This window comes from Solenopsis invicta, chromosome 2 (assembly GCF_016802725.1).
Source record: "Solenopsis invicta isolate M01_SB chromosome 2, UNIL_Sinv_3.0, whole genome shotgun sequence".
Taxonomy (NCBI): Eukaryota; Metazoa; Arthropoda; class Insecta; order Hymenoptera; family Formicidae; genus Solenopsis; species Solenopsis invicta.
Genome location: NC_052665.1, coordinates 10,674,188 through 10,689,644, shown reverse-complemented (window position 1 = coordinate 10,689,644; position 15,457 = coordinate 10,674,188). Strand labels below are relative to the sequence as shown.

Sequence of the window (15,457 nt, the reverse complement as noted above, 5' to 3'; positions counted from 1 at the left end):
ATAAATCTTGATTCGCGATTACAATAAAAAAGATATTCATTTCCAAGTGAAATAAATTGCGATAGATTTTTTTATAGCAATTATAATTTAATATGGTAGCTACAAATGTTTATGCAATGACAATTATATTATTTGAATTTCTTATGCATTCTTATGTACCTGTATGTACAATTGAAACTACTTTCATCTTCTATGCAGGAACTCTTTAGTCAATGACAAAACATGAACTCGATTCATTCACCATTGTTAATATCTATATAATGAAAGCGTGAAATTGGCATTCTACATTTAATTCATTTCTCTCTCTCTTTCTCTCTCTCTCTCTCTCTTTCTTTCTCTTTCTCTCTTTTGCATGTAATCACCGCCATCGCCAAGGTTCTTTCTGTGAAATGCATTAAGAAGCATTAGAGAAGAATCAGAATTCTATTAATTACATCGAAATTCTGAAAAGTGCTAATTTTACAAAAGTTCTAAATTGTCTTAACTACTAATACCAGCATCTTGCGGAGAAAGTCTAATAAGAATAAAGAGAGAGAGAGAGAGAGAGAGAGAGAAGAATCCTTTCACGCGTCACTGGTCGCACTGGTCGCGCTGGTCGCGCTGGTCGCGCTGGTCGCGCTGGTCGCGCTGGTCGCGCGAGCGGTGATTCGCGATAAATGCGATTTCTAGAGCGAGTGGTGCAGATGCACGTGATCTCGTTGTATAGAATCAAGCGTGCTATCTCTTTGGATCGACGAGCGTAGATCACGGAGATTAACCGCGACCGTTTCGTTGCGCGTTACCTGAGAACAGCTTTAGGAGGATACGACGTCGTCTCCTGGGAGGGAGGGAGAGTTGCTCGCGACAGTTCTCTGGGTTTCATGGTTCCCCGATCTTGTTATGACCCGCGCGACCGCGATTACATCGCGCCTGCGTAGAAAAGAGCCTAGGAGATCGCACTGGATGTAGATCGATTTAGCTACGGTTGTTGGCAATCTGAAACGCAGCCACCGACCGATCGATCGACCGGAGCGAGCTCTGACCCATTTTCTTGGCTTGCATTAGCCAGCAGATAAATTTTCGCTATCCGTCCGTCCATCCGTCTTGGTTGTTTTCCATTGCGACCTAGCAACCCTTCCGGCACCCTGACCTATGACCTACATTCAACGCGTTCTCATTTGACCTGGTTTCTCTCTCTCTCTCTCTCTCTCTCCCTCCCTCTCTCCCTTCCTGCCTCTTCATCATCCCCACCATGAAAGGACGCTGTTATCAGCTGTTCCCAATGGGAAATACGTAGATTCGCTACGCGCATTTCTTCCTTAGAAATCGATATTTTGCCTTACGACGCGTCATCATCCCTTGGAAATTCAATGAAAGCTTTTACCTCTGCGTTAGAAATCATACTCGAGGCACAATGGACTCTGTAGTCTGCGTGCCACAAGCGGATCTTCAGATGTGAGGGCCACCCCCGCAGTATCATCATTATTATTATTATTATTAGGAATCATGCTCGATTTACTCGAATAAAATTCTATTCGATAAAGAATACACAAGTCCGTATTTCCTATGATTTTTACGACGATTTTTGTCATTCTGTATACAACATAGAAACGAGTTGCGTAAACCGCTGACCCGAGCGTTAAACTCCTGCGGACAGATTTTGCTGTTGCCAAGAAATTGGCGTTGCCCGCATTCCGCGGCTCGATTCCGCGGCTGCAGTAAATCGCGGTCTGTTTTTCTAGATTGTGCCAAGCCAAAGTGTAAACGCGACGGTGAAAGACAATTTAGTCAGCCCGGTCGACTAGAATCTGGTACAAGTTTCTTTTAATTGAATTACCGTTTCACGGTAACGATGTAAACTATTGTAAACGATGCGCGATGTCGCGTTTTCGACGAGAAGCGAAAAGCGACATCGCGCCGCAAAGCGACCGATAATCACACGCCATGTCTTTGCTTTTCTCGCAGGTATGATCACTCTGGTCGACGGTGCACCGGTTTTCGCGGACCCTCTAAAAGAATGGAAGATAATAGTGACGCATTACGGAGGACTAGCCGGTCTCGCCATGATCGGACTCATCCTGGCAGCTATTCTTCCCTGCGCGGGTCTCTTTTTCTGCTGTTGCAGATGCGCGGGGCACTGCGGTGCCCGAAGCCAGCCCTTCGACAAAAAACACGATCATTGTAGGAAGATTATGCTCAGCATCGTGTTGATCGCCGTCGCCACTATTATTCTGTAAGTTAGCGACTCTTTTTGAAGGCAGACGTTGAAGGTAGCCGTTCTCCCACCCCCCGAGCCGTCGCGTCGGAATATAGTAATTTACAACTCTCGCGTTGAGCTTTTCACGTCCAGTATAGTACCGTTTTTCGCGTCAACTTCAAAAAAGAGTTGGAATTTAATTCAACATTATATTTAATAGCTTCATTAATTATACAACGGCATCGAAATGAAACAAAAATATAATAAATAAAAATTTCCGCTACGATATTTGACGATTGGCACGTGCCATTATGATTTCTGAAACGCGCGCTTCTTTCGCCTTGCATTTGAACGAATATATCAATGCATTAGGCGTTGCACGGTTTCACTGCGATAATTAACTTGCCCCTCTCCTCGATATTTAATCGTCTCGAGCGCAATTTAATCCGCTTTCGTAAAATACGATATTAATATTCGAGATGTCAAATACGTTTAACGGCAGCCTCGAATAAAATCCAGTAATGGAATTCTATTTCCGTCGCGTCGGCGTCGGTGTCGGCGTCGGCGTCGGCGTCAGCGTCGCTCGAATAAAACGTAGACACGCTGACAATTAACTGCAGATTCGGCGTGGTGTGCGCTTTCGTGACCAACGAGTACATGCAGGAGGGAACCAAAGAGCTTCCGTGTAAAGCCAAGACTAGTCTAAAGGACGTCAAGCTCTACTTGACTACCACGAAACAAGAGATCGACAATTTGCTCAAGACCAATCCCGAGGAGCTGGAAGTTACGCTCAACAATATTCTGCAGGCCAGCGGCAAAATTGTCACCGAACAACTGGCCGAATACTCGCACGCCGTCTCTCTGACGAATCTCAACGACATCGTTACCGGTTTGGAATCGATCAGGGAGGATCTGAGATTGATGAATAAAATAACGCAGGAATTGCGAATAAACGCCAGTCAATTGGACATTGGTATGCACCAATTGATTGATTGTCATACTACTAATTAACTTCTCGATAATTGGATCGATTACATATATTGACTGCATAACTATTTTATATTTTTTTAATACGCGGATATGTCGCGTTTAATAAATTAGTAAACTGTATTTATAACAAAATATTTCGTCGAAGAAGAGTCTCAAGAGCGAAATATACGTTTGATTCAGTTGTTCGTGGCGTCAAGAAAAACCTTCTTCACACGCTGGCTGCGTGTACGACTGACAAGTGCCAACGGGTTCTGCACGACTATAAAGTGAATCAGATGTCGGTACAGGTGGACTTTGATAAGGTAAGCAGACGCAAATTGTTTCTTATCATGTTTATCACTATTACCTTGGCTAATTACCTACGGTTAATTACGAGCATTTTCCTTGTTTACACGCAGTACATGGACCGTTACTTTCCAAAGGTATGAGTTTACAATAAAAGACATTTTTTGCAATGTAATGAAATTTAATAAAAATGCCTTCAGACCTCGATATACAAAAAAAAAGAAGGAAATTTGAAGGAAAAAACGAGATTTTTTTTGTCACACTCTCGGCATTGCGTTCACTATCTTTAAGCAAATGTTATCTCGAGGTCTAAGAGCATTGAAAACAGTGATTTTTAAATGTATTGAAACGGTAGATTTGATTTACAAGGCTTGCCTTGGCTTTCGTTTGCTCATAATAAGGCTTCTTAAAATAAAGTCACTAATGTCACGAATCTTACTGAAGCGATTAAATCTAATAAGAATTCTTTGCCACAACACTTTTATATTGGTAGTATCGAATATTTCAATTAATTGAATCACAACAGAGTTAAAATATAATGCATGACACATCGGTGCAAGTAATTTGTAAAATCGGATATATATATATATATATTTTTTTTTTTTACGTATTGTAGACCAGTGCAATTATATCGCTTTATCGTAATTTATTACAAAATATCTTTATTAATATCGAATATTGTAGTTATTGATACATCGCGTGATCATTAGTGTACGAGGGAGAGATACTGTATAAATTTATTTGATTCCATGCTTGCCACAAATAGCTTCTAGCATCTGTAAGTTGTAAGCAAAAGCATGCAATTTCCCTATTCATGTGTATATCGTTTTACATATGAATATATTTATTTGCATTATTCGATTCATTTTGCCAAGTAATTTGCACGAGTAAAAATATTTACTAAATCTATGAGTTCACTATGTAAGTAGTAAATATATTGGATTGAATTTCTTTTTGAGAGCACACGTTAGTTGTTATTATTATTTGCACTTTTCTATCGAGTGTAAAGATAAAAACTCTGAAATATTATAATTTTGTGTTAGATAAAACAATAATTAGAAATCTTATTATCTTATATGCAGGATGTCTTATTTTTCATGCATCTTTATCTTTTAATGACCGAATTTCCTTGATATAATTTGTTTTCTTAACAAAAATCAATATTTATCAAGTCATCGATTACTTTTGAGTTGGGAGCGATTAAAAAACGAAAATCTTTTGGCACCCTAAATTTTAAGGAGCGGAATGAATTGCAAAACCATGTTCTTCAACTAATCTCTGAAATTTGTCAATATAATTCCAATCTAGAATTTAATTGTTAAACATAAAAAAATTATAAATAAATGAGAAATGTCTTGCGATATCTTCATCATGAAAAAATTACACGAGAATAATGTGCGAAAAGTAGGACATCGCATATATGCAAAAGAGACAATTATGAAGCGCAAGAGTTTAGTAGTATGAAAATATATTTTTGTAGTCTTTTTATCTTTTTTACACCGAGATATATTCTCGGTAAAAAGTTCTGACCTGTTTTTTGGGGGGAGGGGGGGAGGGGGGGATTATTCTAATTTCAATATATTAAAGAACTATTCGATATATACATTAACAACCTATGTATAATATCCCTTTGATTTATATCCCTCTCGCGTGTCCCGCAGAATTAGATTTCGTAAATTTGCGAGAATTTTAGAGAGGGCTTGTCTTCTGGCTTGTCTCGTAGCTTTGAAAGTCGCATTTAGCACGAAATATTCAAATCCAGCAAGATTTTAATCCGTTTTATTATGTATGGTGAATCTTACTAGCGATTTCATTAATGTCAATTGAAAGTCGTGATGTCGTGATGTGGTACTTTTCAGCTGCCGGATGTTACATTCGCGTTACATAACATCACCGTACTCATGGAGAGTAATATAGTGTCGGAAGTGAGCCAGGGTAGGGATTCATTTCTGAAGATTCAAAAGGATATACAGCACGCCGTTAATCAGACGATCCCCGTGGTCAGCGCGAGTATTCGGCGAGCTTGCAACTACCTCGCGAGCATCGCCAATAATATGACTGCCCTCATCGACAGGATAAATGTCGACATAGATAAAGTTTATATGCGACACTTGGAAGTTGCCCGGAGCAATATAAATCAGTATTCGCCTTACAGGTTCGTAAAGGAATGCTTGAGATAAATGCGTTGCGAGTTGCGAGGCATATAAAAGAGTAAAAAAGATTTTTACAAAAGTGTTCGACGAGAGATCTAATGGTTTATTTCAGATACTATCTTGGCCTTGGTATATCCGGTATTCTTCTGACCGTCTTGATGTGTTTGACGTGTGGTCTTCTCTGCGGTATTTGCGGAAAGCGTCCAGACGGATACGGAGATGATTGCTGTAACAAGGGGTCAGGTGCATGGTTTCTCATGATGTAGGTCACATGATGAAAAGTCACGTAGAACAAAATCGCTTGCTATTACTCTTTTTATTATCGTTTACGTTTTTAAACGCAGGGCTGTGTGGATTATCTTTCTGTTAACGAGTGTTTTGATGGTTATAACCGTTGTTCACATGATAACCGGCGTTATGGCCCAACGTGGTATCTGCGAGCCTCTAAAGAATCCGAAAGACAACAGGATGTTCGAACTGGTCGACGAGCTTGTGCAGATCAAGAGAATACTCTATCCGAAGAATCCTAATGCGAATATTAACATGAGCTACATTGTAACGTAAGTTACACCTGTTACATTGTATCGTGTCGAGTACTCGCTGCATTTTTAAATCGCTCAAATTCTGGCAAAATCTATATTCCCAGTAATCTTATTACAATTGACAAATCAACTTCTGTTATCAATAATTTTAGAGAATAGAAAACTGTCCTGCGTGTATCGAATAAGAGAAAAGGTAAATTTACCGATATGTAACACGATTTCTTTCCGTTACAGCAAATGTCATCAGAACGAGACACTTTACAACGTGTTGAATTTGAAAAATATGTTTGATGTCGAGAGCCTGCGCGATTACAGTGGGCGTTACGACATCAATGACACCATCCAACAGCTGCGCCGGAAAATCAGTCTCTCTCCCGGTGTGGTGATCCTGAAGGATAGTGCGAGATCCAAGTTGAACGATCTAGCGCAAAGCGGTCTCAGTGACATCAAGTTCTATCAGTACGTCGAACTGCTCGCCGAGAACATCACGAATATTAACTTGGAACACCTTGCCAAACAGTTGCGAGAGGTTTCTGCTAAATTGCCGGAGGGTCAAGAGGAAATCAAGCTCAGTCTCGAAAAGAATGCGCATGACTTGGAACATTATCACAGAGACTTGGTCATGCCCATGACCACGCTTAGCGAGCAATTAAGCGCAAACGCGTTGGCGCTTCAGGAGAACATTAAGTTCAATCATAGCTCGATGGCGGACGCTATTCACGATTTAGTGGATGAAGTTACCAAGGCGCAGCAGTTTCTAAATAAGGACGGGCCGGAATACGTTCAATACGTACGTCTCGTTTTTCAAATCATATAGATCAATATATATATATATATATATATTTTTTTTTTTTCCGCAATATCAATGTGCGTTATATACACATTAACGTTATAATAATACGTTAATTATTATGTTATTTTTGATAGCTCGCTAACAAATTTGGCAATGCCTTCTTGCATCAAGTGGACAAATTCCTCGAGCACGTTATTGAATCTGCAATTTTTAAAATTGGAAGATGCGCTCCTGTGTCGAATGCTTATAATGCAACGCTCGTGGCAGGATGCAATAGAATTTTGGATCCATTCGTGAGTACTCGATTTGCTATGCGCATTCATAAATTTATAAATCCACGCGTACTTGTCAGCGTTAAACTACGTTAACTAGCGTTTTTATTATGAATTTTCTATCAATTCTGTGAAATTTTCCAACCGCTTTAAAAGTTGAGCTGACAAGCAAATTTATCACGACGGACGATAATTAAAATGTTGTAGGCAACGCATTGTAAAATTAAACAAACCTCGCTAAGAATTAATATTCATTATTCTATTTGCATTTTATATACAGAACGGTTTTTGGGCGAGCGTCGGTTGGTGCTTGATCCTATTCATACCGACGATAGTGCTGTGCGTGAAGCTGAGCGCTCTGTATCAAAAGTCAGATCCATATCCGGGGCCTCTTGTCGAAGCGTAAGTTTCTATTTTTTTTTCTTTTTATTTCTGTAGATACAACACTTCACGATTGCGACCTAATTGTTTCTGATTCCTTCCCCAATCTATGGTGCATGACGATATTTGAGATACTAATGTGTCTTTAGTAAATCCATTGTCAATCGAGATCGTGCATCGAACGCGAGTTATTCACCAAACCGTTGATTAACGTGCCAAGTGTCGATTAAAAATTCCATAGAAATATAAGAAAACGAGACGCATTATACGTTAAACTTCGGAGGCGATAAAGCTTTTTACTTTCTTTTCTCTATGCGAGCCTCAACGTATAACGAATCCCTGAGCACCTCTCACGTAGAAACTGTTAATTCTTTTATTTCCGTCTCGTAGTCATTCTCGAGCTTCCATATATCATGGCATGTATTTATTCGCGCTTTGTAACATCTTTGATATCGGCATGTCCTCGTTTGTTTCATTTACAAAAAAAGATGCTTCGATCCCGGAAATTCTAAAAGAAACTTCCAGGATCGAAATTGTTCTCTCGATTTTAAAAACTTATTGTCTGAGATAAACTGTCCAGAGATAAATAAGTAATTGTCCCGTGTTTAATTTAAATTTTTTCACGTAACACATATTAATTAACAATTCTTATTTACAGTCAATAAAAATAATTTTGTACCATCGAAAGTGTTACCAGTACTATTTTGTTTAAATTACCAGCGCTGTCGCGCTATGTTTGCAAAAATTGTCTCAACTACATATCAAGCGCGCGCATTCTCTTGCTGACTGCGGGTCACAGCGAGAGATTTTGGAAAATCTGTTTTACTTGAACACCGATCGGTCGTGATCCATCGCGGTAGTCTAGATTATGTTTAAAGTAGCTATCTAATGTGTGGAATGGTTGTTGGAATCTAACCGCTAACACGCTCCGTTACAGTGAATATTTGTATGACGCGTACGCAGACAGGGATAACATACCCCTCGCCCAGTAAGTATATTACGACAAAGCCAAAGTGTGCTTGCATGCCCCACATATATCTCGAGATATACGCATGTGTATACATAAAACGTCGTTGGATTTTTTTATGCGATACAAGTTGTTCGAAGCGACACAGTGTATCCCTCCCCCTTTCCTTTTTTTCTTTTTTACCGTAGATCGTAGTGCAGTGGTTCACTTTCTGGTAACTAATTATAAGAATATTTTATTATTTGAAATATATTTCATACATTCTTTTTTCTATTTTAATCGTTACAGGACAAAGAAAATGAGCCACTACAGAGCATCCAAGAAATAATAATTTTGATGTAGTCATTTTTACACAAGTACACACTTGGGTGACATACACAAATGGATACATGTCTCATTAGATACTTTGTTGTTTAAATATATTTTTTGTTTCTTTGATAATAAATAGTATTATTTGAAGAAGGAAGATATATTTAAACAATGAGAGACATGTACTTATCACTTTAGTGTACATCGAGAACGTCTTCTTAATATGTTGTTAATTTTTATATGACTGCATGTAACGTAACACGCACTCCTTCCAACTCTCTCTCTCTCTCTGCCTGGCATACCACGTATGTTTGCGATACGATACGTTGCGTGTCAAATTTCGTTAAACGTTCTGACATTTATTTTCCGCTTATTCGAAAATTATTCACACACTCGTAGCATTGATATTTTCTGCTTGAGAGCTTCGCTAGGAGGAAGAATGCAGTATAGTATGCAGATAGATTACGGCTTTTAGATTAAGCGTACGGCACCGGCTACGATCGTCTGGGAAGTGTTTTTTTTCTTTTTTTTTTTTTTTGTTTTGTTTTACCGTAGAACTGTATACCGAGCTCGCGTAGCAAATGGATACTCGGAGTTTTCAATTAACATAGTAAATCAGAGCGAAAGAAAGGGAGTCGCAGAGGTTCCTAATCTATTTAGGGACCGTGTCATCTGTCTCATTAGATACCACGCGTCGCGTCGTCTCAATTCTATCGCGCACGACATCTACGTTATTCATCATCGTAGAAAACTGGGGGTGACCCTGTAATCCGCTAAGCATCAAAGTGCGCAATTTATCATTCCGCGAGCTCGTGCTTCCGCAGTTCCGCGGTTAATACGCACTGCCCAACGAACAAGCGTTTCCCAAAGAGCGCGTTGCTCGAGCAATTTGTATTATAGAGAGCGTACGAAGGAACACGAACGCAGGTTGCGCGACTTTTGCGCATCGAATTTCAAGGGATGAGAGGAAAGGGGAATTTTCCGTGAGCAGGATGAATTGGGAAACGCTGTGAAGGGAGGTTTCTAACAGATACACCGCGCGGCTTATTAGCGTACGAGTGTACGATACGCACCTCGCGTCTCTAACTCGCATGACGAGCGCTCGTCATCGTAAGAGCGAGCGGGCAAAGTCTTAAAGAAACGTCTGATTGCAGTGTCCACGATAAGAAGCACGTCTCTCACGGCAGGCATCACCCCGCGGCGTACGTCGAGAGCTACGACGGGCCGGCGGTAGGGTACGGCGAACGCGAGAGGATTCCCGACGCCCATCAGAGCACGTCGCACCACGACTCGAGATACTCCGACTTGGCGCCTAAGTAAGTTGGAGCCACGTCACGTTAATGGCCAAGGGGCCATCGCTATCCCGAGAAACGTGTTCCCTCGCAATCACCATCGACATCGCACGCATCTCTCGATCGAGACGTAGCGCTGAGAATGATACGTTATCAACGCGTTTGTATCGCGTTTAACGTGACATCGTGGTGACGTTACGTTCTTTCGTTTCCTCTGTGTGTGTCTGTCTGTCTCTTTTTCTCTCTCTCTCTCTCCCTCCCTCCCCCTCTCTCTCTCCCCCCCTCCCTTTCGCTTTTTCTCTTTCTCTCTTTCTCTCATTGTCTCTCGCCGTCGTTTCATCCTTCACGTCTTATTTCTTTACAGTTTCACCCTATCGTGGCGAAACCACAAACATACCACCCCTTCGAAAACAGAACCTCACAGTAAAGTCTTTAGCCTATCACTAGAGTCGCAGTAAGTCGTACTAACGGCGCCGATAACGGCATAAAGCCATCAGCTTCCTGTGAAACGTAACGCTTTCACCTTGTTTGAGTATATTTTATATATATATATATATATATATATATATATATATATATATATATATATATATATATATATATATACACGGACACTTGTATCTGACGGTCAGTATCATCTCGTGATTCTCTCGCCTGGCACGAGCAGGGTTCCCACTCGTCGAGCGATCTCATATATTATTTCCATGCCTAGATCTTTGGACGGCTAACGTCGACGTCGTTTCGCTATCGAAGTCTCGGAAGAGAGCAGAAGAGAGCGGCGCGATTTGACATTGGCCGCCAATGGCTCTCCGAGATCGCGAAACGACGCGCGCGGTGCGCGACGGCTCCCCGCAATTTCATGCGTTCTCCGTTCTGGTTCATTTTTTATTACGTTGACTGTGTAACACCATGCGTTGTACGCGTGTTTCATGCAATCCCGATGGTCACGATTTTTCTCCCGGTTCTTTCCAGGTGAGTGGGAACCCTGCGAGGGGCTCGACCTCTCGCGTCTCTCGATACGCCTCTGCACGTAAGTCGCAAAGACTATTGTTTACACAAATGTTTCTGCGTTTCTCCTCCTGCGTTCGTGCTCGTTCCATCTGTTTCTTTTCTCTTTCTTTTTTCTTATTCTTTTTCTTATAATTTTTTTTTTTTTTTCCAACTGGTCATGTCACGAATAGCTTTGCAAGAGAATCAGGCTTTTTGCTAGAAATGGTCCGAGTTTGAAATCGATCCGAATGACCGTTCAGTTTCCTCCCCGCTCGTGGGGGCGTTCTCTTGTTTCCAATCGTTGACTAGAATTAATTATTTTCAATAAGAGCGATCATTATAGATCAACTTCTCTCACGTCGGTGCCTTGCAACTTGCCGCGAAGAGAAGCATGTCTACCTCTCTCAACGGAAATATACCTAGCGATTGCAATCGGAACGATATTACTTTCATTTCGCTTGGGCGGCTGCTGTATCGTATATTAGTTGGCTAAGGCATTATATCGTATCCTGCGGCAAAAAGGATACGATAGTAGTCCAATGTTTAGCCCTTTCACTGTCAAAGGACGAGGCGATAGAACGATCGAGGGTGGCTGAAAGGGCTAAATGGGGGATCAGTAAATGCAAAATGCTATCAACTTACGACCGCAACTCGAATCATCTACGATCGAACGTCGATCATTGAGATGGCGAATATTGTTCTTACAGAAATTGGGACTTCCCCAACGGTGGTCCGCCAAGGTATCAGTCACCTGCCGGAGCTCCGCCTCCTTTAAGTACTGAATACGAACGACCGCCGCCCTATTACTATCCTGGGCCAGGGTAAGTATTAATCTTTTCTCCACGTGTGTCAGCGATACTTGCACAGGGACAGCCCTTTCCAAAGAACGATGAGAAACTTGAACCTGGTCCCTTTTCTTTCGAATAAACCACCGTTTGCTCCTTGTAATCCTGTGACCATTCGAGAGAAAGAAAAGATCTCCGTCTCTGTTTCAGGGATAGAAATTAGGAAACGAGTGCCGTGGCATGCACAAAAGCAGCGCTGAACAGTGTGGCGACGCACAGCCTCACCCGCAGCTACAAGCGAAAAAAGAGAGAGAAATCCGGATGTAAGAGGGACTACGTATAACTTGGCGTTTGTTCCTGAGCGTGCCACGGATTGTGCGAACAGCAAGACCAAGTTTAGTACAGACTGAGATAGGCCAATGATCCTTTCACGACGCGGACGTTTCCTCCTTCCGTGGAACGCAAGTAACACGTAATCGACATAAATGCGACGCAAATTCCTCTTTTCGTTTAAGCATCGCTTTAAGAATTAATACTCGTGCGTTCCCGTGAAACTGTGGAAGAAACATCGTTCTCGATTAAATACAGACTTTGGAGAATGCGCGAAATGTCGCCGTTTCTCCCTTTCAACGTAAAGACGAACAATGCCCGGATGTATGTACAGCTCACTCGATATTCATTTTCGTCTATCAAGTATGGATATTGGGGAGATACAGTCACGGTAACTGTACGTATTGAATAAAAGGTTGATCGAGCACAAAATGGAGTCAAAAGAGAACAAAATCACAAGATGAAAAGAATTCTCTTTCGTTTAACAATACATCAAGACTGTGTATGAAGAATCACATATACATATATATATATATATATATATATATATATATATATATATATATATATAGATATATATCTATCGATCGAATTATCTAGCACAAATTATTAATGCTGCCAATCTAATGCGTCGTTTTTCATGTGAGGGGGACCTCCTCTATTTTCACACCAGACTACTGATCCACCATCGCCACCACCACTTTGAGCCACCAAGCAACGCCATATAAAAATGCCAAACGACACACGTGCAATTTACATGTATTGTTGTTGCGTTACGAGTGTCGCGTGGTTCACGGATCTCGCTCGTCTCTGCATACAATAGTTGAGGAGAGAAGAATACTGATAAGATTCTTGTATTCCGCCAGGTGCCGATTTCTATCTTACGGCGGAAGGAGAAAAAGAGAATTTTCGAGCGACGCGCGATCGCTCTAAAATCGAAATTATAAATACTCTGTGTACATGGATTTTTAAGTAGTCTTATTATTCTATCTTACTGTGTAACTTTCTATCGATATAAACTGAAGCGATTCTTACGCCGCGTAGATCGCGCCTATACGTTCACTTATTCGGATCTACGCGCTGTATGGATTCTTCGATACATGTATTATTGCAGGATTCGTCATTCTTCTCTCGCCCCCCACCTCCCACCCCACCCCATTCGAGTACAGTAATTTCTCATCGGACACGCAAATGTTTCTCGTTCTTACATATTGTTTAATTCGTGTATAACGAATTTAAGGATCTACATGGTGCATTTCCGTTACAGGTATCGTGAACCAGCAAAGAATTTGCTAAGAATTGTAGAGTTCTTGTTTTCATCTAATTGATAATATATCTCTTACACCACTAATTCTTAATGCAGGCATTGTACTACGTAGATCCATCACATCCACTAAGTTTGGAAACTTTTAAGATCGAGAAAATTATAAAAAAGGAAAACAGTACATAATCGTTTTCTGTCGTAATACACGTATATCATTTCCGAGAAAGATATCAATCTCTATTTATTTACAAGATTCGTTTAAAGTGAATTAGCATTCGACTGCCAAAAAAAAAAGATATTAATAAACATTGCACAAAATTATTGCTGTAACTTGAAGACGAAGGATATTGTGAAAGATGGTACGGAATGACGAGTAGAAACGGCCGACATCGAGATGTTCTGGAAATTGCTCTCGCACGTGTACAGAGCAAAAGGTGATATTGATATTCAACTTCATTGAATTCATGTTTGGATATTGATCCTTATATTTATTCGTGAATGAATGAATCGCGACGTTTGTATGATATTAAGTCCTTTCTTGAATGTATGTAGCGTCGGAAATTGAATTTGCCGAGATTACATTAGTTTTAATCCTCGATATAACGTTCTCAGAGCAAAGATTCAAGAGAGGTATTAAAAGCAAAACTCATATTTTGTAATCATTCTAATAGAGAATACGTTTATATGATAGAAATTCTTTTGAATTTTGTTAAAATTTCACTGTTAGAGTTTCCTTTTAATGCCTCTTGTTACATAATAAGATATGCTGCCCCTGGCCTAGGGCCTGATTGGGTGTTGGCAATCCCGAATTGCCAAAAGTCAGTTACTCCTTTTCTTCGTGTATCGTGTTAAAATGGTACGAATGGGAGCACGAATCTCTATGATATTAACGAGAACGTGCGTGCGAGAAATCCGAAAGATAATGCATTATATGTATGCGAGTACGTGTGATATGCGCGATGAATGAGAGAGAATTGTCGCAATTTATAGCAAGATAAAATTTTGCAAAAATCCCCGCTGTATCATTACCGTATCTACACTAGTAATGTAATCTTACTAAATCTACGTCTTAATCTATCGACACGATGTACGTATGCGTCACACGATTCGGAGGAACAATGATGTTGTTTAAATTAATGAAATGTAATAATCGAATATAATGTATGAATTTCATAAAGATCATACACCCGATGCTCTCGAGCATTAAAAAGATGACAAAAAAAAACGCGGAGAACGAGTGCTGTCAATTAGAGAGAGAGAGAGAGAGATATTCCAGAAAGAAAAATTTGTAGTGTATTGCGCTTGAAATTCCACCGAAAAAAAAAACAAAATGAAAACAATGAAATTTCCTGATGCTATTTTTATAACATAATGTACGGTGTAATGAAGCAATGACTTTTATTGGGCACTCCTTCTCTACGTTTGCGAATGCGTCGAGTAAACGCGATGTAGAGCGCTATCGAAAAGAAACTTTCCTTTTTTTCACCTTTAAGTTGTTCAAATCTACAAATTTATAAAAATTTGAAATCGACAAAATCGGATTGGAGAGACAATGTCTCGAAGAAAATATTCCAAGATGTACAAATATTCTTACTATTCTATATTTAGCAACATAAATTATTTGACTTGGAAACTCATATCTTCTGTTATCACACTTCATTCATTAACAATTCTTTAGTCAAATTTCTTTTCAGCTAATGAGTATCCATAATCGAATGACTCGAAAGATTTGTCTCTGCTTAATCCGATTTAAGAGATTGATAAAAGAATCTGTCACTTTCATTGCCTGTCATTACAATGTTACATTGAATGTTTAAATGTTAGAGTATTTACTTCTGTCTGCTCAATTTCCCAGGATGCTAATGTTCAAAACAATTATAGTATTCCTTTCTTCCTTCTTTTACATCTCCCTTTTTTTTATCCTACAT

The 15,457-nt window shown here is 40.1% G+C and overlaps 1 protein-coding gene across 7 annotated transcripts in view; it reads left to right on the top strand.

The window, feature by feature from the left end:
• LOC105201336 (prominin-like protein) overlaps positions 1-13,823 on the top strand; it is a 34,630-nt gene extending 20,807 nt beyond the window's left edge. Inside the window, exons 2-17 of one of the 7 annotated variants that reach the window (XR_005574146.1) lie at positions 1,945-2,212; positions 2,797-3,149; positions 3,347-3,468; positions 3,565-3,588; positions 4,218-4,229; positions 5,311-5,606; positions 5,717-5,866; positions 5,949-6,164; positions 6,381-6,936; positions 7,074-7,232; positions 7,492-7,613; positions 8,530-8,580; positions 10,023-10,184; positions 11,133-11,190; positions 11,858-11,971; positions 12,146-13,823. Coding sequence is in view for 6 of the 7 variants with exons in the window: in XM_039445916.1 (XP_039301850.1) it covers positions 1,945-2,212; positions 2,797-3,149; positions 3,347-3,468; positions 3,565-3,588; positions 4,218-4,229; positions 5,311-5,606; positions 5,717-5,866; positions 5,949-6,164; positions 6,381-6,936; positions 7,074-7,232; positions 7,492-7,613; positions 8,530-8,580; positions 10,023-10,184; positions 10,525-10,614; positions 11,858-11,971; positions 12,146-12,158 (2,708 nt within the window). In the remaining variant the exon portion in view is untranslated. Of the gene's footprint in view, positions 1-1,944; positions 2,213-2,796; positions 3,150-3,346; positions 3,469-3,564; positions 3,589-4,217; positions 4,230-5,310; positions 5,607-5,716; positions 5,867-5,948; positions 6,165-6,380; positions 6,937-7,073; positions 7,233-7,491; positions 7,614-8,529; positions 8,581-10,022; positions 10,185-10,524; positions 10,615-11,132; positions 11,191-11,857; positions 11,972-12,145 lie in introns of all 7 variants that reach the window. The other 6 variants (XM_039445916.1, XM_039445917.1, XM_039445919.1 and 3 more) reach the window with 6 other exon arrangements.
• Positions 13,824-15,457: the final 1,634 nt, after the last annotated feature.